At 37.0% G+C, this 25,093-nt stretch overlaps 1 protein-coding gene across 1 annotated transcript in view; it reads right to left on the bottom strand.

Annotated features, from left to right (window-relative positions):
* Positions 1–25,093, bottom strand: part of LOC148941387 (apolipoprotein D-like) — a 56,479-nt gene that overhangs the window by 19,815 nt on the left and 11,571 nt on the right. The window contains exons 3-4 of the mRNA XM_089104263.1: positions 5,013–5,107; positions 21–113 (exon numbers count right to left, since the gene is read on the bottom strand). Coding sequence (XP_088960389.1) covers positions 21–113; positions 5,013–5,107 — 188 coding nt within the window. The remainder of the gene's footprint in view (positions 1–20; positions 114–5,012; positions 5,108–25,093) is intronic.

Consider the following 25,093-nt stretch of genomic DNA (forward strand, 5'->3'; position numbering starts at 1 on the left):
ACACGTTAAAATAAACTTACGTTTATTAAAGAACGGCATATTCGTACAGCTCCATACGACACTGAAAGTTGTGTAGTCGGTTTCCAGCACCCAATATGGAGAACTTGTTAGGACTAAAAAGCAAAGCGATCAGCTTGGTAAGAAAAAATGCAGTTGGGTTTATGTTCTTGTTTATTATTATCATTTTGTTATCAGTTTGTTATCATTTTGTATGTATCAGTTTGTATCATTTTGTTATCAACAATACTTCTGACAAAAAAATGACAAAAAAATGCTAAAACAAGTAGATTGTCCAATATTGATTTTATTGTTGTCCTGATAAGAAGCCAAATTAAAAAATTGCTTTCAAGTCAAAAAATTTACCTACAACTCTCAATTTGAAGATTTACTCCCAAACTGTGGGCTGGTCAGAAGTAACACTAGCGTTGCCTGTATTAAGGAACAATAAGCCTTCAATGTCTTATTCATTTTTCCTACCCAGGCCCACTTTACCTGGCAGGAGAGCGTAAAAACTACGGAGGGGATTACTTAATTCGAAACTGAAATTTCTAGTGTCCCTTTTAAGAATTAAATAAAAAAAACAAGTTTTTTAAACTGAAAGTAAGGAGCGACATTAAAACTTAAAACGAACAGAAATTATTCCGTATATGAAAGGGGCTGTCCCCTCCTCAACGCCTCGCTCTTTACGCTAAAGTTTTTAATTTTTTTAAAAAATAAAGATGTGTGACAAATTCAAACTGTAGCGTAAAGAGTGCGGCGGGGTGGAGGGGACCGCCCCGTCCGTCTACGGAATTATTTCTGTTCGTGTTAAGTTTTAATGTCGCTCCTTACTTTCAGTTTAAAAAACTTGTTTTTTTTATTTAATTTCTGATCGTTTTTTAGTTAATGCAGCTTTTATTTTGGATAGCCGTCATTGAATAATTAAACAAAATTTTCATAAAATTTTTACTCTTCTTTTGCTAAATGGATGTCTCTAAATTTGGCTCTGACGTAATTTACAAATAAACTTACGTAACGAACTTCTATATTCGTATATTTTTCTTCTGGCAAAAAATACAAAGTTGCAGATTTTTGCAGATATGGGCTTGAAACCTATGTAATAGGGTTTCCTGATACGCTGAATCTGACGGTGGGACTTTCGTTAAAAATTTTTCCCTTTTGGGGGATGTGTCACTCCTTTTTAAAATATCGGGTTAGTTTTCTGAGGCTCTTAGCCTTTGATGAGTAATACTAAACTTAATAAAATTCATATATTTAGAATCAGCATTATGAGCCCATTCTTTTGATACATTTATTGACATCAAAGTTCCGTTTTTAAAAGTTTTGCCTACTATTGAGCCGTATCGCTTGTTTTTTTTTTATTGTTTTTTTTATTACGTACATGTTATTAAGTATATGCTGGGGTTATCCCCTTATTCAATACCACGCACTTTACGTTAAAATTTAAAAAAAATTTTATTAACAAACACCTGAATCACAAAGGCAGTTTAATTTGAATAGATAGCTCTTTTGAAAGCACTAAAAAAAACTGTAGCGTAAAGAGCGAAGTATAAACTTGGGGGAGAACCCCCTAATATACGTAATAATTTTTGTTCATTTTAAGTTCTAATGTTGCTTCTTATTTTCAGTTGAAAGTACTTGTTTTTTTTTTAATTTAATTTCTAATCGCTTTTTAAATAATTATTTGAAATACGGAGCCCACGTCATAGAAATGTCCCTTACCCCAAAGAAACATCCTCCACGGAAAGATTATCCCGAGTAGCCCCTCCTCCAGCCCCCCCCCCCCCCACCAGAAAAAAAATTCTTCCTGAAAATGTCTGTATACTTCCCAATAACCAATACAATATGTAAGCAATGGGCAAAGTTCATAACTCGCAGCCCTTCCCCTGGGAACTGTGGGGGATTAAGTCATCGTAAAAGACATATTTATTATATTTTCGACTATGCTAAACAAAATGGCTATCTCAAAATTTTAATTGGGTGATTTTGAGAAAGAAATGAGCGTGGGAGGGGGCTTAGTTGCCCTCCATTTTTTTTTCACTTAAAAATGGCACTAGAACTTTTAATTTCCGTTCCAATGAGCCCTCCTAAGATATTCTAGGACCACTGGGTCAATACAATTACCCCTGGGAAAAAAAAAAACAAAGAAATAAACACCCACCCGTGATCTTTCTTCTGGCAAAAAATGCAAAATTCCACATTTTTGTAGATAGGAGCTTGAAACCTCTGCAGTAGGGTTCTCGGATACGCTGAATATGATGGTGTGATTTTCATGAAGGTTTTTTAGCTTTTAGGGGGGTCTTTCCCCCTTTTTTCGAAAATCAGCCAAATTTTCTCAGGCGCGTAACTTCCGTTTTTTAGAGTTTCGGTTACCATTGAGCCGGGTCGCTCCTTACTTACAGTTCGTTACCACGAACTGTTTGATCAAAATCGATTGGAGGACGATGAGCTCTCATTCCTTGCCGAGGTTATCTTAGCCGAGTGGTTAGCCCGCTAGACTTGAAATCGCTAGTTTTGATGTCGCTGGTTACTTGGTTCGGAACGGGGGTCAGTGGCATGACTATGCAAGCTCAACCAGAGTCGACCCAGCTCAAAATAGGCACCGGAAAACTCGGGAAGGCAAACAGGATGGGTGTACGAAAGCACAGTATGGCTGGCCCCCAACCCCGTTGCAATTCCTGGCTGAAGGGCCATGAAGTGGAAATTAGCACAGCCGGTAGGGACTTTAAAGTCAAATGCCGTAGACTTTACCTTATTCTTTACCTTTCCTTGCACATTTTCACTAACCTCCTCCCACGGCCTCCAAAGACATCCCATCAAAATTTTGAGATCGACAATTGAAAAGTCCAATAAATATGCCTCTAAAGGTTAATATAACACCCAGAGGCCCAGGGACAAGAGTCGTAGATAATAAAAATTGACAATTGTTTAACCATATGTTTTATAATGGCAAAGGGAGCTTATGCAGGCCTCAGAAACGGCTAAGGGTGTTAAATTAAAACTTTCAGGGGGGATATGAGGGATTTTGAACTAAATCGAAGGATACCATGTGCATTCAGCTTGTCATGACGCCGTATCTGCAATATTTCATAAGCGGCTAAGGGTATGAAAAGACTTAAGGCGACTAGAAAAAAAAAATACTATAATAACTCAAACTTAAAACGACCAGAAATTAAAATAAATAATCTAATCAAACGAGATAACATATACTGACATAGTTGAATAAACGAACCTCAAAACAAGCAAAATTTAAATGAATGATAAACTCAAACTCAAAACGAAGAGAAGTTACTACAAACGAAAGAATGGCTACTGCCCCTCCTAAACATTCCAAATACCATCACACCGTATGCACTTTACTGAAAACCGAGCATTATTCTAAACTCTTTTCTTTTATAAATATAACATTGAAAAACCAAAAAAATTGATGAAAAATTGAGAAAACCAAGATTCTGGTAAATAGAATCTTGACTTTTGATTTGCTGAGATATAGGGGAATTAATCACTTGTGTATATAAAACTTCAGTTGTTTCTCATTAATTCTTTCCAGTCATCTTAATTATTATGGTGATTTTATTTGTTTGTTTTTTTTCGAAATGTTGACAAATTAAAACACACTCTTCAAAATAAATACAGCTTTCAATAAAACTCAAATGCTGCAATAGACTTTAGAAGGTTCAATGGGAGGGCAGCAGCCCTATTCCTGCTTGTGATTATTTCTGTTTGCTTCAAGGTTGACTTAGTTATTCATTTTAGTTTTTACTCGTTTAAGGACTTATTTTTGCAACTTTATTTTTGCTCGTCTTAGGCTCTCATATCACTTTCTACCTTCCTCTGAATTTTTTTTTCTTCGGAAAAATGAATTTTTGAAATCAATGAATAGATAGATAAATACTTTATAAAACCAGGAAACCAGACATTTCGCAGTAATAAGACATAAAAGAGGCACGGGAGATTCAGCCCAATTCGGCATCAAGATTTAACCGGACCGATTGCCTCCATTGACTTTGTCTTCAGCTTGTGGTCAAATTGAACCAAACCCCGTCTTTTCCCAATTATGAAGATGCTTCCAGAACCCCCCAGGTGGTTTGACATCTTTTGGCAATATTATGTCAAGATTTTATCTGGCCACCTTGTTTTTTCTTCTATGAAGAAGGGGGTGCTGCAAGCATTACCTGGCGTGCCTGGATCTCTTTGAACAGCCTCATGAAGTGGCATGGCCAACCATTTTGATTTTTTATATCAAAAATCCTGTCGGCCTCGTTCGAACACATATTCATTGTTGGCTGCCATAATTCTTTCCCGTAGCATAAGTTCCCTTTTTAAATGTGATGATATAAAATATAATTTTAAAATAAATATATTTTACTCAACAAACAAATGAATATTTTGTGTTATAGTTTGATGTATCGCTTTACCTATATCAGTTTCCTTTACATATCCTATTTATTCTACTTCAGGAATAAGTTTACTTAACAGACGTTGAGATCATGTTAAGTTTATGTTCATCAAAATAACATTTTAGTGATTGACCTTTTTTGCATGTGAATTTGATCAAATATTTGGTTAATAAATATAAAAATTTACACTATGCGCTTACTCCGACTTACAAGTTTCAAGAAAAGTTCAAAAACATTTGTATAAATGTGTCTTTACTTTTTATTCAGGTAATGGCTAGTAATATTTTGTATTAGTTATTTATTTATAAATAAACCACAATCCTAAATAACGGTGGAATAACGGTATAACGGTAAATAACGGTAGCAATAAAAAAGACACAAGTGAAAAAGATGTAGCCTAAGAAAATGTCTGATTTGACGATAGCAAGGGGAGAGATACACACCAATGACGGGGTCAAACCATAATTATTTTTGGACCTACGATTCCTAGAAAATGTTCCTTAATTATTTTGGACTTGAAACCTTTAATGTAAAATGGGGTTCTGGAGGAATAATTGAAGTTAACTTACAGTCAAATTTACAATTTGCTAGTGAATGATCGTTTTTACTTACTTAGTCCACCTATTAGAAAGGAAACAGTCAATTTTGCAGGCTGAGTTAAATCCTTGATAGTTGCTACCCCTTCAATGAAGGTTGCTTTATTTGAACTAGAACAAAATTTTATTAATCTAAAAACTGAAGCATAATTACTGCTTGATTTATGCAACAACAAAAAGCAGGTACAGCAAATATAAACACAAGGAGCACCTTAGGCAAAATGTTCAGGAGTCTCTTTGGGTTTGGTAGGGTCAAACCACAGTTTATATAATTATCCAGTATGATCTTTTATTTCCCTTGATCTTTATTTCCCTCTCTCACCCATTATAAAAACCCGGACCGAGGTGCGAGTGCTCCAGAGAACGTTTTTGCAGATATAAACATAAGCGGCATTAGATCTTTTCACGGGTAGACAAAGAATAATCACCTACGGAATAAATACTGACAAAACCACTTGGCCGGCTCAACCAATAAGCGGACAATAAGTGCAGAAATAAGTGGGAGGAGCTTTTTGTTCGCACCGAGAATGAAGAGCCAGAAATCATCTGCGGTAAACTTACTGGATAATTATATAAACTGTGGGCCAAACACTTTACACAGGATATGTCCTGGGCTAACGGCATTATTAGTAGTTGTACTAACAGTAGAACTGGAATTTGTCAGAATATATTCTTTTAAATTTAAAGATGAAATCTTACAAATAATTCTATTATCAAATAAGTCATGGTAACGAACTGCCTGCAAAGAGCAACTCGTGTTAGTATTAACGGAAACTCTAAAAATGAGAGTTTTAACGAAACAAAAATTAGCTTTTTATACTGATCCGAAATACGTAAGCTAACTAATGCCACATAAGTTACCCATCAAAAATTGTGAGTATAGAAAAAAGTAACTGGTTTTTCAAACAAAGGGAGAAATACCACCAAAAGGAGAGTGGCCTTGATGAATATTCCATCTCTAAATTTATCATATTTGAGATACCTACATCACAGCTTTAAAGCATTTAGTTTCAAAAATGCAAAATCTTGCTTTTTGCCCAAGAAGGATGATTACAAGATCGTGGATATTTGTTTTTTTTCCAGGAATGGAAGTGTCGAATCAATAGTCCTGGCTTATTGAGAAAGACCTTATTCGAATTGAAATTGGAAATTCTTGTGCCGTTTTTAAGTGGCTAAGTAGCAAAGTTTTCTTTCGTCTTTGCTTAAAAAAGACTGACCATCCTTCGTATCTCATGACGTTGTGTACTGTATGTATACAGACGGACTTAATATCAATAAACTCAGTAAAATAAACTACCTTTTAACTTTTAAATTTCCTGTAGTGTTAGCGTCACATTATCTTAGAAAATATCAAAATTGGCCACCCTAAAATAATTCCGTCGATTTCACCCTTTGTTTCAGATCTTTTTTTTAAACTGACCTATGTACTTTTAAGATAACTTCATTTGGTTCTTAAGTAGCTTATGTGACTCCAAGTCTTATTATGATCTCACGGCAGGTGGGAAAATCCTTTCCCAAATGTTTCTAAGACGACTCCTCTAAAATACAACATAGTAAATCCCTACTAAGAAGCATCATCACAATGTTACCACGATGGGTCTCACTTAAAATCAATCAAGTTTTTTTTTTTTTTACTTTAGGGCTGACATTACCTCGGCTCTTGTCCTACTCGTGTGAGTGAAATTATGGCAATATCCATGTCCAGAATCCCTTATAATACTACTGAAGTTACATGTGTCATAAATTTTAAACCATTATTGAGCCTTGAACTTGAACCCTGTCCATCCCGAAACAGTGTACCAAGGCAAAGCAAAGTATAAGTGACAACACTGCAAACTAAAAGCAAACTGAAGCATTGATGCGAGGTAAATTTATCCCAATAAGGCCTGTTACAGAATTATAATTGAAGTATCAATCTAAAAATGTAATAGACCAACCTTGCGAGCAAAAAGAAAAGAAGAAGACGTGTCTCGTATGTCTTTTTTCCCCGGCTTCGTTAAATAGAATGGATGCTCGTAGAAGTTTCAAGAGGAACTCTTTTTTTTAAATTTGAAGCTCTAGCGCCCTTTCTAAGGGTTTTAACCAATTGGAGGGCACTTTATCCAGGATGAATCAAAATTTCATTCTGAATACAAATATGGCATTTTTTTTTCTGCTGAAAATTCAATTGTAAGCCCTCTACAGACCTTCAAAAATGATACCTTTTCTCTTATTTAAGATTACCTTAAATTGCAGCTAGGAACAATATAAGGAATTCTCCTTGTAGAGCTTCTGAATGATGACTTCAGTTGTTTTCAAAGTTCTTTAGTGACCAGGTGGTGTTGCATGATCAGGTGGTGTTGTAAACTCAATCCCAATTGAGTTTACACTCTCTAGAGGACCACTCCGCACCCAGCCTTCATTTGAAAACATCAGTGGATTCAGCAGTAACTGTTTCTACAGATAGTTTGTTACAACTGTTGACAGTTCGTGATGAAAAAAATTGGGTGGGATGAGTGCGGACGCTAGATATGGCAGACTATTTGACTAGATTTAGGTGACGACCTCTAGTTCTTGAGTTGGGACCATTAGTAGGAAATAATGTTGGGAGAGTATTAGCCCTCATTAACTTATAAGCTAAAATGACCTTTTGCAATATAAAATTATAAGTCCCACAGGACGTGAATTAAAAAAAAAAAATAAGAATTTAATACAAAAGGGTTAAAAGTACAAAAGACATGTCTCCAGAGGCGTCGTATACCCCCAGGAGTGGTCGCATCCTTTTTAGTATTTATGATGCATAACAAATTACAAAAGATGACAGAGATGACTCTGAAGAGCAAAAGAAAAAGCCATGGAACGAGAAACAGCAAATATCCCATTAAATTACAAACAAAAAAGTTGCAAAACGAAATTTCGGTTAGAAGACAGAACAAAATTACATGGAATGAAGGATTGTATTAGTTTAGCACGTGTGAGTCTCCAAAAGTTAAACAGGAAAGATGAATTGATTTTAGTATCTATGACACATGCAAAACTACACCAAATGACTCCGAATAGTTAAAGAAAAAGGCAAGCAACAAGAAAAACTAAAAATCATATTGAATTGCAAGCGAAAATGTGACATATAACTAAAGAATTACTGTTGCGTAACTTAGATAATAATTTCAGAAATAACAATGGAATAAGGAACGTGTTATTTTAGCATAACAAGAAGAAGAAATTTAATTCACGTCATAATTTCTTAGATCAGCTGAAATTGCTGATTTGTCATCCTATGATTTGAAACAAAGAGCAAAATGATGATTATGCAAATACATAACTTAGATATGTCAAAGGACAGAGGCATTAAATAATTCCTAGTTGTTGCTGAATTATATAACAGCGTAATTAAATCAAAAATATAAAGGCTGAGGTAAGGCTGAGAAAGGAATTTTTTTGTATCTATGACGTTATGCAAAACTATAGCCTATGTTATTTTGATTGAATCCGAACAGCTAAAGCAAAAGGCATGGAAAAACGGCTGAAGCAATGATGCATGGAAATGAAGCATAACGAGATCTGTGGCTAAAAGATATGCAACAACAAGCATCAAAGCAAATCTCAAATGAAAATAACGGACAAAGAGATCTGCGGTTAGAATAGGCTACATGTCACGAGGATGACCAAATGGAGTCGTAAATGAAATCTGCGATTAGAAGAGAAGTAACAATGAGAATCACAAAGAATCCCAAGACATAGGCTTCTGCAGTGAGGCGATACCCAAACTCTTGTTTGTAGTTATTTTTATTCGATTCAAACTTGATTTGCATATTCAATTTAAGTTTCACACGTTTTAATATTTATTTATTCATTTACATTAATATATATTGTATGTTTGTTCGCATTGATTGTTTATTTAATTTCTGTTCGTTTTAAGTTTCATTTATACTTTAATAGCAAAATATTTTTTTTCGTTTTAAGTTTGATTTTCATATTCAATCTAAGCATTACTCGCTTTAAGATCTATTTATTCATTTATATTATTACTTATTGTATGTTTTTTGCTATGACTGTTTATTTAATTTCTGTTCGTGCTGGGTTTCAGTTATTCTTTAATAGTAATTTCTGTTCGTTTTGAGTTTGAATTTTAACAGGTATTTGTATCTTCTGAGCTCAAGTTCAAAATGGCCTTTACCTTTGAAAACATATTTTTCGGAAAGTTTTTTTTTTAATTAATAACAACAAGAGATGGATTTTTTCCGCTGAAACTGACAATGTCTCGTCTAAAATTTACAAATTTTCCAACAACCGCCCCCCCCCCCCATCCACCTCTCAATATATATTTTTCTGACAACCGGAAGCGATAATAAATGGAAAATGGAAAGCCACAAAAAAATGTCCTACTTCAGTTTTCTCGGATTTTAGAATAAGATTAAACATGTTTTCAACAAAAAAAATACATATATCATCAAGGAAACATAATTCACTTATCCCCACAATGGCTAAACAGCCTGAAAAGGAGGGGGGAATGTAAATACTAATCAAACACTAACTAATAAGCATAAACCGAAAAAAAAATAAGAGAGAGCGAGGGAGGGAGATATTTAATGGAGAATTTTGGTTTCCTGGCGGCTTTTGAAAATGGAAGACTTCAAAAGGCTCTTCTGAAGTTTACTAATTTTATTATACCCTCCCCCCTCTCATGGAATCTTTTTCTAACCCATCAAATACCAAACTGGAAGCAAAATATATTCTGCTTCTTGTTTGTCAGATATTATTATATCTTTGTCTTCCAGTTTGTCAGGAATACGATAAAATATATTTTCAACGGTAAAACAAACAAATATCATCAAATAAAGTACTTCCAGAGGTGGAAATACTTCCAGAAGTACTTCTACACTTCTGGAAGTTCTTGGGAATCATGAAGCGCAAGCAGGGCTATATGAGTACTGCTGTCACTCAGTTAGCTTCTGGAGTCCCCACTCCCCAATAGAACGTAAGTCGACCTTTATCTTCGGATTTCACAAACATATGGCCCCCAGGCCCTCTTGTCATTTCTGAAAGGTATTACCATTAATATGAGTAGATAGTTCTCTTATGCTGGCATTATACCCAATACTTTTTTGCGAATAGGGTTCTATTTACTGTTGAAAAATTTCTTTTCTTAAGCTATTGCTTGATTATTTGGTATAAGGAGTTTTGTCAATTTGAATTTGCGGACACGTTCTTGATTGCAAGGTATGAGATGGTATTCTGTACTATAATGGCTGGTACCAGACCAAGTTTGCGGGAAATAACTACTCGTAGATCGTAGTCCCAGCCTGCTATCTCTGTACACTTTCATCGTGCACTTTCAACCCTTCTGCATTTGCCACTAATTTAATGTTTTCAAATTGTTTTCTTTAACCTCTATCTTACCGTGCTATGATAACTCAACTCCCGAAACACAAAAAGGAGAATTTAAAGAAACAAGTGTAAACCTCTATTTAAGTTCTTTCTATATGCCCTTTTATATTGGCAGATGTAATGGTTTACGTAAATTCCAAAGATAGACGATAAACGTTGGTACATGGTCTTTATTAAATAACGTGAGAATACACATAGAGAAAATAAGGTAGCACAAGAACAACTGGCTACGACGGAGGCGAAAGATGGACTCCCTTTAGAAATGAGCGGGGAATGTAACTTTCCTGGAACGGAAGTTCCAGGCCTGGGAACGACCACTTTCCCACGACTAGCTTTAGTCCCAAGAGCTCCCCCCTGGACCGCTATCGTTGACACATAAATCCCCAAATTGATGTTAAATACTTTACACAAGAATGTAAAAATAATTATAATAATACTTTCCCATTAGTTGCTCAACTTTGCATGTGGCGGGAATCTTCCGGGGGAGTTTCCTGTGGATGAATTTTCCTAAGGGAATTTCTCCTTGTGGGGGGGAGGGGGTAAAGAGGAATCTTCAGTGCTAGGGAATTGTTCACAGGGGGGAAGGAATTTCCCACGAGAGGAATTTCTCGGAGGGAGGGAATACACCTGGCAAAAGGATAAAGAAGAGAGAAACGAGTATAATACAAGCCAGTGAAAACCTAGGCCACAATGCAAATATTTCGGTCAAGGCCTCCACTGGACCGTACTCAGTGCATGATAATAAAATAAAAAATTAATGATAAAAAATCCAAAGATAATATAATTACCAATCCTTAAAACAAACACAAAAACTAAAACATGAAGACCCTCTCAAAGTAACGGTGAAAGGGTACATGAATGAAAACCGAACTTTCAAATGAAAGTTCAGTTTGGCTAGCCCATACTTACCTCAACGTTGGTACATCTATTAACAAAAGCTTCTCCGGTTTTGCAATACACAGACGGGGTTAAGACACCACAAATCCTCACGAAAAACAAACGTTTCCACAACAATCCAATTCTTCTCACATGGCCGAATCAGATCAGTTTCTGTTTTGAACTAAATCCCTTACATCTAGCGCGGGAAGAAGGATAGGAGAAGGTATCTCATGAGGCTTCACGGTTTTGGGTCTAAACAAAGGGAGAAACCTGAGAGTTACTGAATTATTCGAAAACTGGGCTGTACTGAAGGACAAGGCATGAATTTCACTCCTTCAACGACCAGATGCGATGGCAGTAATGAATACCGTCTTAAGAGTAAGATCTATCATATCAATATTCCACAAGTCAAGAAATCGTGAAGTTCTAAAATACCTTGGCACAAGGCCAAGATCCCAGGCAGGAATATCATGTTGTGTCCGCGGTGACTCGTGCCATAAATTTTGTACCATTTTCGTCAAACAAGTATCTTTGCTGATATCTGTTCCTGTAGCTAGAGCTAGCGTTCCACATATTGCTGCTTTACAACCTTCTATCGTTGATGGTGTGAGGTTTCGACCAGTCTTTAGATATATCATGAATTCCGCAACTGTCTCAAGTACTGGTTTTGAGAGGATTAATCTTCCATTCACTACACCAACCCACGAACACTTGCCATTTTCCATTGTACAATTCAATGGTAGATCGTCATTGGGACTGGGCAAGTGCATGGGCTGATTCCTTAGAAAAACCTCTCTTTTCGAGTCCACGCTCGATATCTTCCAGCCGTGTAAATTTAGATTCCTTAGTGCTGGGTGGCAAAATCAACCCTGCTGGAGGAGATCTGACTGATCTCCGAAGGGTATAGGCAAGTCTACTAGCAGGTTTAAAAGATTCGTGTACCAAGCTTGGCAAGGCCATCGCGGAGCAATTACCGTTATTCGGCAGTTCCCAGACTTTCGAACCTTCTCCAGAACCTTTAGGATCAGGGCAAATGGAGGGAAGGCATAGCTGTGTTTGTTCGACCAATCGTGGACAAGGGCATCTGTGCCAATCGCAAGAGAATTTGGAACTGGTGAGAAATATACGTTGATCTTCCGGTTCAATCAAGTCGCGAATAGATTGGCTTCTGGCAATCCGTACTCTTTTGAAAGGACTCTGAAGACACTCTGGTTGAGACTCCAGTCCATGGGCAGACCTTTTCCTTCTCGTGACAGTATGTCGGCTACTAGATTGAGTGACCCGGTGATGTGTCATGCCCTCAAGTGAATGTTCAGGGCCATCGTAATCTCGAAGAGCTTTATGGATCCCTCCTCTAGGGAGAAAGAAAGGGTTCCGCCCTCTTTGTTTATGTAATTGACTACAGTCGAGTTGTCTGTCGCTACCATGACTATCTTGTTTCTTAGCTTCTCCGCAAAAGCTTTGATTGTGCTGGCTACGGCTCTTATCTCGAGGCAATTTATATGAAGAGCTTTCTTTTCTGGAGACCAAGTCCCCGAAGTGTCTTGATGTGGGACCTCTAGATAGCCACCCCACCCGTAGGTTGAGCTGTCGGTGAATATTGTTTTGGAAACAATAGGGGCTTGAGAGGAAGGCCTTGACTCAGCCAATCTTTGTTCAGCCACGGTGAAAATGCCTCTTTCCTCTCTGTCGTAATTAGGATGTTTAAATCTATGTTGTTCCAAGACCTGTCCCACAATCTGAGCATTAGTAGCTGGCATTTCCTGAGATGTAGTTTGTTGAAAAGAATTTCTCTTGAGCCCGCATTGATGAGTCGAATCAGCTTCATCAGTTGCCTTATTGAGGTATGCGATTTTTCCAGAGCTGCCTCGATTGCATGTATCAAGTTCTGAATCTTTTCCAGGGTTAGCTAAACCCTCTTTACCTCCAGGTCTGCCATAAACCCGAGAAATATGATCCGTCGCATAGGTTGCAATCCTGATTTCTCGTTCAGCATGAACCCAAGTCTGTGCAGGAGAATCATCATGGTCCTTACATTGCTCTGTACTACCGACTTTTGGCAGTCGTGCAGAAGCTAGTCGTCCATGTAAGCATGCAGTTGGATGGCTTGAAGGTGGAAATAGCTCACGATGACACCAATCACGCGGCAGAAAACAGCTGGACTTGATGCTAGTCCGAAAGGTAGCACCTTCAACTCATAGATCTGGTTCCTGAAGGTGAACCGTGGATATTTCCAATGACTCTTGTGAATGCCGATATGCCAGTAGGCGTCTTTCAGATCTATTGACACTGCCCAATTTGATTCCTGCATCGCAGTTAGTATTGTGGCCTGGTTCTCCATTTTGAATGTTGTCACGTCCAAGAATTTGTTTAGGCAAGATAAGTCTATTACTGGGAGCCAACCCTTGTTTTCCTTTTTCGAAACCAGAAAAATCCGACTGTAAAAACCTGGAGACGAATGAGTTTGAACTTCCTCTATTAGACCTCTGTCGAAACTTACAGTAATCTCTAATTCCAAAATTAGCAACTTACTGCTTGACATATTCGATTCTTTGATTGAGTTGCGTACTAGAGAAGGGTATTTTTTGAAGTCGAGATAATATCCCTTCTTGACAACGTTCTGAACAAATTTTTTGTCTCGTATGTTTTGCCAGTTTTCTACAAAGTGATACAAATGATTTCCTACGGGAATACGATCTTGAGTTGGTGCCAGGATCAAGTCATTGAGTATTTGACTGTTTTCTTTCTCCCGTTTTTAAGGCTGAATTGAAGGTACGACCTTTTTTGTTGGTAAAGCCTTCCCTTCCTTGCTGGGAAAAAAATCGCTGTTTTTCTTCATATCTTGGCTTCTTTTGGATTGGGCCACGAAAGTTTCGTCGGTCCCGTTGCAGTTCATATTCTCTCTTTACTGGCCGCTTAGACTGAGCTGTTGAAGGAGGGTTTGAAAACCTGCCTACTTTCACCCCTGTAAAATCTAATTCTATGAGTTAGATCCTTAAAGTCGGCGGAAAAAAGGAACTCATTTTCCAGAGATGATGACCTCAATTCATTCCTAATCTCTTGAGCCAAGTCAGGGATTGATTTCAAGACGTTATACCTTCTCATGATCATCAAATTTGTCCATATTCTGGAAAGAATATTTGAAAAATGTTGCTGACATCTATTGATAGATTCCAAAAGCTTCATCAGTTTTGGAATAGTGTCAGGAGAGACATTCTCTGCCTTTAACACTTTTATGACAGTACCTAACATGAGGTGACTATGACATCATGCTCATAGCTGCTTGGGTGGAAGACTCTATGGCCAAGAATGACTTTTTGTTGACCAATATGAAGTTTCTGTCCTCTACCTGTCCAGTTGGTGACAACAAACTGAACTCTGGGTTGACACATGGCACCTGTGAAGCCAAATGTGTGTTGTGACATTTGTAAGCTTTCGCTCGGCCCGGTATGTCGAGAGGATCAAAGAAAATACCACGTTCTGAGAATGACTTATTCTTTGTTGTTGACTGCAGTTCTTCTGAGCGCTGCTTGATGAAGTTTTTCAGCATTGGGAAGAAAGGTAACGTGATAAGCTGTTTTCTCTTGAATCGCTCAATTGCCAAAACTAGCTCTGCCACCGAGCGAGGCTGTTGGACGGTAATGGTAGGTCTGGGGAAAATGGTGTCACCCAGTACTTCGTATACAAGGTCCAGCGACTCTTTTTTTTTAACATATTTAAACAATTACAATATTACAAATACATAATTTTATCCAACTATAAAATCTTTACAATTAGACGCTGGGCCTAATCTTAGCTGCAATCTCCAGACCAACTTATCCCTTGCCAGAAGGCCTATACGCCGTAGGTGTTATAACATTGTGTAATGGTAGTCTGTACGCCCTAGGCGTTATAACCTTATGTAATGACGGCCTATACGCCCTAGGCTTTATGACCTGATGTTATGACGGCCTATACGCCCTCGGCGTTATGCCCTCATGTAATGACGGTCTATACGGCCAAGCTGTTATGATCTCATGTAATTTGTAAAATATAAACTTATGAAAGGTATTATCCACACTCAAATACTGGATTTACCGCAGCTAAACCATTAAAATATAAATAATTATCTGGCCTACTAAACACCAGGCTCATACAAAAACAAAATTATAAACTCATTTTCTTTTCAACTAAATCAAAAATGTTTTATAATGTGAATTTAAACCTAAGAAACTACCTTGGATAGTGTCTATGCGTTTAACCCCGTGTACCACAAAACAGAAACTGATCTGATTCGGCCATGTGAGAAGAATTGGATCGTTGTGGAAACGTTTGTTTTTCGTGAGGATTCGTGGTGTCTTAACCCCGTTTTTTTATTGCAAAACCGGAGAAGCTTTGGTTAATAGATGTACCAACGTATGAGGTAATGGCGACGCCAAAGTACAATACTGAATGGCAATTGAATTTTTCAATTAATGCAAAGCATTTTAAAAGCCAATCGCTTCCCAGGTACACCATTACAGATTTGGTTAGGTTGCAAAATAGGATTTTGTTGATTTATGTGAAAACGATCAGAATTAATTAGTTCATTATAAATGGAACTAAAATAGGTTTCTCCGGTATCTCTATTTAGAGTTACCTTTCGTCGAATGTGCTTTCTTTTTTTTTTATCTCAACTGCATCCCTGAAAACTTACATGAGACCTTTGACTGGAGGTGTCGTCAAATAAAATGAAATGGTGTGGATTGTCATAGAAATGTTGAGCCAAGGCGGTAAAAGTCTCAGGACTTTGGCGTAACTCCATAGCTTTGTGAATTGAGGACCTGTGTTCCGACAACTTTTTCCCCAAAATGGGGCTGGTTTTATCTTTGCCGCTGTTAAAATAGTTCCGAATTTTATTAGAAACTTTAAAGGTGATATTTGGATTATGTTTTTTTAGAATTTTTTTCAGTTTGCCACTCAGTTTGGGAAAATAGGGTAACACAGTGAAAACTTCCTTATCACCCACCAAAGGGATGATATCTGTTGGGGGTTGGGGAGCTGATGCATCCTTTTGTGCCTTTTTTTGTCTTTTTTTTCTCTGATTGATTCCAGTAACTTTATGGGCTATCCATTGCAAAATGTCCTTCAGATATTCAGTTCTGGGACTGTAGGAGCTTTTGAGCGTATTCTTATTACACGATCGACTACAGATATAAATAATCCTCTTTTTACGCAAGGAGGGTGGTTGTAAAAGAAATGCAAATACCTATCATTATGTGTAGATTTTCTATAAATCGAAAATTCAAGGCTAAGAGATTTATTGAAGATTAAGATGTCTAGAAAAGGAAGTTTATGATCATCTTCTAGTTCTAAGGTGAACCGAAGGTTAGCATCCAAAGTGTTAAAATGAGTAAAAAAAAGTGTTAAGTTCTATCTCTCCATGATCCCACACAGAAATAACATCATCGACAAACCCGTCCCAGAAACTCGAGCCTCGAGCAACTGAATCCTCGAGCAACTGAACCCCCGTTTAGTTGGACCTACGTGCAATTCATCCCTATTTAGCTGAAGCCTCGTCTAAATTTACATGGCTGGAAGATATCGAGCGTGGACTCGAAAAGAGAGGTTTTTGTAAGGAATCAGCCCGTGCAATTGCCCAGCCCCAGCGACGATCTACCATTGAATCGTACAATGGAAAATGGCAAGTGTTCGTGGGTTGGTGCAGTGAAAGGAAGATTAATCCTCTCGAAACCAGTACTCAGACAGTTGCAGAATTCATTATATATCTAAAGACCGGTCGAAACCTTACACCATCTACGATAGAAGGTTGTAAAGCAGCAATATGTGGAACACTAGCTCTAGCTACAGGGAAAGATATTAGCAAAGATACTTGTTTGAAGAAAATGATACAGAATTTTTGGCACGAGTCACCTCGGACACAACATGATATTCCTACCTAGGGTCGTGGCCTTGTTGTAAGGTAGTTTAGAACTTCACGATTTCTTAACTTGTGGAATATCGATATGACAGATCTTACTCTTAAGACGGTATTCATTACTGCCATCGCATCTTGGTCGTCGAAGGAGTGCAATTCATGCCTTGTCCTTCAGTACAGCACAATTTTCGAATAATCCAGTAACTCTCAGGTTTCTCCCTTCGTTTAGACCCAAAAACCGTGAAGCCTCATGAGATAACTTCTCCTATCCTTCTTCCCGCGCTAGATGTAGATCCAGCTTTGTTTCCAGTGAGAATACTATCGGCCTACGCAAAGCGAACGGCTAACGTGGCGGTCAGAAAAGGGAGAAAAAGGTTCTTCATTCCTTTTTCTAAAACAGCACCACGAAAGGTGGCAGCTGGAACCATTTCTTCTTGAATAAAGCAGGCCATAACTATGGCATATGAGGCAGCAAAAGAAGAGTGTAGAAAAGGGAAAGCACACGGCACAAGATCCATGGCGGCGTCATGGGCGATATCAAAATCAATACCAATTGCTGATATAATGAGTACTGCTGGCTGGTCTTCGGAGTCTACTCCCATACAACACTACCTTCATGAAATAGAAGATCGAACCGATGCTCTACATTTCGTTGCAGTTCAGACAGTTTTATAGTTTACACATTTGAATATTCTGGTTTGAAAATAAAATTTTATATTAGTTGATTTATGAACCCACCGCCAAATCGGTTGGATTCTAAGCTTTTGTTAATAGATGTACCAACGTATGAGGTAATGGCGACGCCAAAACCGAACTTTCGAATGAAAGTTCAGTTTGGCTAGCCGATACTTACCTCATACATTGGTACATAGAGTCCCTCCCTCCTCTCCGCTCATAGAGAGTTAAGGAATTATAAGGGATTTAGTTCAAAACAGAAACTGATCTGATTCGGCCATGTGAGAAGAATTGGATAGTTGTGGAAAGGTTTGTTTTTCGTGAGGATTTGTGGTGTCTTAACCCCGTCTTAGTATTGCAAAACCGGAGTAGCTTTTGTTAATATATATACCAACGTATGATGTAAGTATCGGCTAGCCAAACTGAACTTTTATTCGAAAGTTAGGTTTTTCTTGCTAGTGAGTATTACATTGTGTCTAAAACTTGTACTTTTATGTATTTTGTTTTTGTCGTGTATATTTGACTTGTTTATCTTTTTCTTGTTTTTTTATGTACTCCGTCTCTTTTGTTTGATTTTGACAGGTAATAAAATAGTATTACTATTATTATTATTATTATAAGGTTTTTATAGAAGGCGGTGTCGTAGAAACTTCAAAAAAGGCTCATTCGATTGGAAATTTAAAGGTTTAGTGCCCTTTTTAATAGTCGAAAGTGATTGGGGGGCAACTAACCCCCCTCTCACGCCCACCTTTTCCCCAAAAATATCCAATCAAAATTTTGAGACAGCCATTTTATTAAACGTAGTTTTAAGCTCTGGAAATTAGGTCTTTGAGGATGACAACTCCCCCACAGCCCTCAGGGCAACGGTTGTAAGTTATGCCCTGGGGGCATATAAGGTTTTGTATAGACAATGTTGTTGTAGAAACTTCAGAAAGGGCACATTTGATTGGAAATTGAAAGTTCTAGTTGAACTTTTAAGCGTCATAAGATGTTTGAGGGTAACTAGCTCCCCCCCCCCTAAACCCTATTTTCCCAAATGCATCCTATAAAATTTTAACATAGCTATTTTGTTAAAAATAGTTCAAAGATCAGATAACGAAAATTCCGGTGTTGAAACACCCCACCAGGGCCCGGGGGCAGGCGTTGTAAGTTATGCCCTGGGGGCATATATGGGTCTTATGGAAGGGATGCTCGTATTAACTTCAAAGGGGGATCATTTGACTGGAAATTGAAAGTTCTAGTTCACTTTTTAAGAGTCAACCTAGCCCCCCCCCCCGCCACGCCCTTTTTTACTCAAACCCATCCGATAAGAACTTTGAGATAGCTTTTTTTTAAAAATAGTTCAAAGACTATATAACGAAAACTCTGGGGTCAAAACAGCACCACTGCGCCCGAGGGCAGGTGCTATAAGTTATGCCTTTGGGGAATATATGGTTCTTATTGAAGGGATGCTCGTAAAAAATTCAGAGATGGTTCATTTAATTGGAAATTGAAAGTTCTAGTTAAGTTTTTTCGAGTCAAAAGATATTGGGGGCAACTAGCCCCCCTCGCCCCTTTTCCCCAAATGAATCCAATAAAAATTTTGAGATAGGCACTAAGTTAAAAATTTCTCAAAAGTCAGATAACAAAAACTCAGGTGTGGTCACAAACCCCCAGGGCCCGGGGGCAGGCGTTGCAAAATATGCCCTGGGGCATATATTGTTCGTATGAAAGGGATGCTCGTATAAACTTCAGAGAGGGTTCATTTGATTGGATATTGAAAATTCGAGCTCACTTTTTAATAGTCAAAAGAGATCCGACGGCAGCTATCCCCCCACCCATCTGATGAAAATTTTGATATAGACATCTTGTTAAAAACAGTTCAAAGGTCGGGTAAGAAAAAATCCGGTGTCAATAGAACCCCCCAGGGTACAGGGAAGGCGTTCTGAGTTATGCCCTAAGGGCATGTATGGTTCTTATGAAAGGGATGCTCGTATAAAATTAATAGAGGGCTCATTTGATTGGAAATTGAAAGTTCTAGTTTAAGTCAGTTTAGAGTCAATAGAGTTAAACTAGCCCCCCCCCCACGCTCTTTTTTTCCCAAACCCGTCCCCTACGAATTTTGAGATAGCCAGTGTTTTGGAAATTTTTCAAAAATTAGATAAAAAAAACACCCCCCAGAGCCCGTGGGATAGGCTTTGTAAGTGTTGTCCTGGGGGCGTATATGGTTCTTATTAAAGGGATGCTCGTATAAACTTCAGAGGGGGCTCAATTGATTGGAAATTGAAAATTCTAGTTCAATTTTTAAGAGTCAAAAGATATCCGAGGGCAATTAGTCCCCCCCCACACACACCCTTTTTCCCCAAGCCCGTCCATGTTGACCGAACCCGCCAGGGCCCGGAGGCAGGCGTTATTAGTAGTGCTCTAGGGGCATATATAGTTCTTATGGAAGGAATGCTCGTATAAACTTCGGAGAGGGCTCATTTTATTTGAAATTGAAAGTTCTTGTTCACTTTTTAAGAGTCAAAACAGATCGGAGGGCAACTAGCCCCCCCCCCCTCCTCCACACCCGAAATGCCGCCGATAAAAATTTTGAGATAGACATTTTGTTAAAAATAGTTCAAAGTTCTAATAGTTCAAAGTAACAAAAAACTCCGGTGTTGACACAGCCCCTCAGAGCTCGGGGGTAGGCGTTGTAAGTTATGCCCTGGGGCATATATGGCTGTTATGGAAGGGATGCTCGTACAAAATTCCTAGAGGGCTCATTTGATTGGAAATTGAAAGTTTTAATTCACTTTTTAAGAGTCAGAACTGATTGGAGGGCAGCTAGCCTCCCCCTAGAGTCCATTCATTTTTTTCCCAGAGGCACTTCATATAGAAGGGGTCGTCGTATAAACTTCAAAGGGGAATCATTCGATTGGAAATCGGGAGTACTAGTGCCCTTTCTAAGAGTCTAAAGTAATCAGAGGGAAACTGGCCCCCCAAGCCCTTTTTCCCCAAATACATCTGATAAAAATTTTTAGGTAGCCATTTTGTTAAAAATAGTTGAAAGATCATATAACAAAAACACCTTTACGTATGGTCATTTCGTTAAAAATAGTTCAGAGATCAGATAAGAAAAACTCCTATGTCAACACCCCCCCCCCCCGGGTCGAGGAAGGCGTTGTAAATATTGCTCTGGGGACTTATAAACTATATAAACTTCAGAGAGGGTTCATTTGAATGGAAATTAAAAGTTGTAGTTCATTTTCTCAGAGTGAAAAAGATCAGAGGGCAATTAGCCCCTCCCGTCCTCAAAGCCTTTGGTTGTATCGGATGGATAAACCCATCCGATAACAATTTCAGGTGACCATTTTTTTAAAAATAGTTCAACCATCAGATATTAAAACTCCTGGGTCGACACCCCCCCGCCCCCCCCCAAGGCCAGGGATAGGCGTTGAAAGTTATACTCTGGGGATATATATGGTTCTTATATAAGGAATACTCGTATGAACTTCAGAGAGGGCTCATTTGGTTGAAAATAGAAAGTTCTAGTTCACTTTTAAAGAGTCAAAAGAGACCGAAGCTTAATCTAGTCCCCCCACGCCTTTTTTCCCCAAACCCATCCGATAAAAATTTTGAGATAGCAATTTTGTTAAAAATACTTCAAACATCAGATAATAAAAACTCTGAGGTTGACACAAACCCATTTTTTTACTTTGATATTGTTACTTTGATACCAGTTTTGGTACTTTGTCGAATATTTGATTTTTTTTTAAGTTTGATTTTGAAATAAGGAATTTTTAAAAACTTGAAATTTTATGCAATCAAAAACGAACAAAAATTAACTAAAAAAAATTTCCGAAAAATAATTTTTTCAAAGAAAAGTAAAGGCCATTTTAAACTTAAGCTCAGCAGATACTAATACATTTTAAAATTCAAACTCAAAACGACCAGAAATTACTATTAAAGAATAAATGAAACCCAAAACGAACAGAAATTAAATAGGCAATCATAGCAAAAACATACAACAAGTAATAATATAAATGAATAAATAGATTTTAAAGCGAGTAATGCTTAGATTGAATATGAATATCAAGCTTAAAATGAAAAAAAAAAATCCTATTGAAGTATAAATGAAACTTAAAACGAACAGAAATTAAATAAACAATCAATGCAAACAAACATACAATAGATATTAATGTAAATTAATAGATAAATCTTAAAACGAGTGAAACTTAAATTGAATATGCAAATCAATCTTGAAACGAACAAAAATCACCACAAGCAAGAGTTTAGGTATGACCTCCTTCTTTGACTGTAAAAGTATAAAGCCTACTGCAGCATCGATACCTTACTGAAAACATTATGCGTCTTGAAAAGTGTAGGAAATTGTAAACAGCATCAAATTGAATATTTTGTGTATGGATATATTAATCGTTTATATATCCATCTGTTACAGATTTTATTTCACTGTAATTGCATTTTTAATTTAAATACTGTAAGAACTGGAAAAGAAAATATTTGTAATATTACCCGTTTTCAGTTAAGCGCCAATGACGCAGTAGGCTTTTAGTTCTTATTTACAGTCAGGAAAGGAGGCAGTATCCGAGAACTTGTCTGTAGGAAAACTATATTCGTCTTTAACAACTTTAAAAAGAGCTAATAAATTAAACTGAATATTTGATGTATAATGATATTAATTGCTGAAAACCCGTTAGTTCAAAATTGTACTGTGGTACTAATGTTTATTTTCCATATTGAGCGAGGAGGTAAATATTTCAAGTAAAATTGGCCTTAATTGAACCGCCATTGACGCGGTAGATTTTAGACTTTTATAGTGAGAGAAGGAGGTCATACCCAAACTCTTGTTTGTGGTGATTTTTGTTCGTTTCAAGCTGTCTTTGCATATTCAATTTAAGTTTCACTCGTTTCAAGATTTATTTATTAATTTACATTAATATCTATTGTATGTTTGTTTGCATTGATTGTTTATTTTATTTCTGTTCGTTTTAAGTTTCATTTATACTTCAATAGGAAAATATTTTTTTTTCATTTTAAGATTGATATTCATATTCAATCTAAACATTACTCGCTTTAAGATCTGTTTATTCATTTATATTATTACTTGTTGTATGTTTTTGCTAGGGTTGCTTATTTAATTTCTGTTCGTTTTAGGTTTCATTTATTCTTTAATAGTAATTTCTGGTCGTTTTGAATTTTAACTTTAAAAGGTATTTTTATCTGCTGAGCTTAAGTTTAAAATGGCCTTTACTTTTCTTTGAAAACTTATTTTTCGGAAAGTTGTTTTAAATTTATTTTACAAAAAAATTGAAGTCACCGTATAAGGCTGAATCTTTTGATGTGCATGTTGTTATCAAAAATACTTTTTTGAATTTCGATTACTATTAGCCCACGTCGCTCCGTACTTACAGTTCTTTACCACGAACTGTTCGATATCTAGAGATGGGGATACTCGTAATTAATTCATAATAAGAATGTTTTATTTAACTTATCTAGACATACTACTTTCGCTTTGCAGGCTGGTTTCTTATGCAAGCCAATCATCGCAATTTATGTAAATATATTCTCAATCTGGTTGCTAAGTAGGCCGTCTCTTTATGTGCTACTTTCCAACACTGTGTCTTGGCTTTTCCGCTATTTATCTTTTCTCCGCTAAAAAAGGAAAAAAACAAATACTTGTTTGCAACAAGTGAACTTTAAAGAAAAAATAAAAAAAACAAGTTTTTTAAACTGAAAGTAAGGAGCGATATTAAAACTTAAAACGAACAGAAATTATTCCGTATATGGAAGGGGCTTTCCCCTCCTCAACGCCTCGCTCTTTACGCTAACGTTTTTTATTGTTTAAAAAAATAAAGTTTTGATACATAGTAAAACTTTAGCGTAAAGAGCGAGGCGTTGAGGAGGGGAAAGCCCCTTCCATATACGGAATAATTTCTGTTCGTTTTAAGTTTTAATATCGCTCCTTACTTTCAGTTTAAAAAACTTGTTTTTGTATTTAATTTTTGAACGTTTTTGAATAAATAAAGGCTTTGATCTTGATTCACCGTACATGAATAATTAAAACAAAATTTGCATATTAATTTCAATTTTACTTCGTTAAATGGCTTTCTCGAAACTTGTTTAATTTTATTTACGAACGTTTTTAGTTGTAATAAATATACGTAACTTACAAATTAACTTACGGAACGAACTTCTATATTTATATATTTTTAATACGTAGATTAGGGGGTTCACCCTCTAATCAATACCTTGCTCTTTAAGCTAAAGTTCGAATTTTGTTCCAATTCTTTAAAAATGACCGCTTAATCAAAAAGGCCGTTAATTAGAATTAATAGCTCTTATGGCTTAAGAGCCATAAGAGCTCTTATAGCTCTTATTTGGCTTAAAGAACGAGGTATTGACTTGGGGGAGAACCCCCTCATATACGTAATAATTTCTGTTCATTTTCCGTTCTAATGCTGCTTCTTACTTTCAGATGAAAAAACTTGTTTTTATAAATTTAATTTCTGATCGTATTTCAAATAATGCTTGGAAATGCGGCGACCCCTTCATAGTAATGTCCCTTACCCCAAAGAAACATCCTCCACAGAACGATTCTCCCGAGTAACCCCCTCTTTCAGCCCCCCCCACCTACCAGAAAAAAATTCTTCCTGAAAATGTTTGTACACTTCCCAATAACCAATACAATATGTAAGCAATGGGCAAAGTTCATAACTTGCAGCCCTTCCCCTGGGAGCTGTGGGGGATTAAGTCATCGTAAAAGACATATTTATTAGATTTTCGACTATGCTGAACAAAATGGCTATCTCAAAATTTTGATCGGGTGACTTTGGGAAAAAAATGAGCGTCGGAGGGGGGCCTAGTTACCCTCCATTTTTTTCGGTCACTTAAAAAGGGCACTAGAACTTTTAATTTCCGTTCCAATGAGCCCTCCTACAATGTTCTAGGACCACTGAGTCAATACTATCACCCCTGGGAAAAAAAAACAAACAAATAAACACGCACCCGTGATCTTTCTTCTGGCAAAAAATAGAAAATTCCACATTTTTCCATGTAGAAGCTTGAAACCTCTGTACAAGGGTTTTACGATACGATGAATATGATGGTTAGATTTTCATTAAGTTTCTATAACTTTTAGGGGGTCTTTCTCTCTTTTCTCGAAAATCCGCCAAATTTTCTCAGGCACGTTACTTTTGATGGGTAAGATTAAACTTGATGAAACTTATATATTTGTAATCAAACAGTTCGTGGTAACGAACTGTAAGTAAGGAGCGACCCGGCTCAATGGTAACCGAAAC

Source organism: Artemia sp. Qi Xiang Cuo, chromosome 18, assembly GCF_049724085.1.
Source record: "Artemia sp. Qi Xiang Cuo chromosome 18, ASM4972408v1, whole genome shotgun sequence".
In the NCBI taxonomy this organism is placed as follows: Eukaryota; Metazoa; Arthropoda; class Branchiopoda; order Anostraca; family Artemiidae; genus Artemia; species Artemia sp. Qi Xiang Cuo.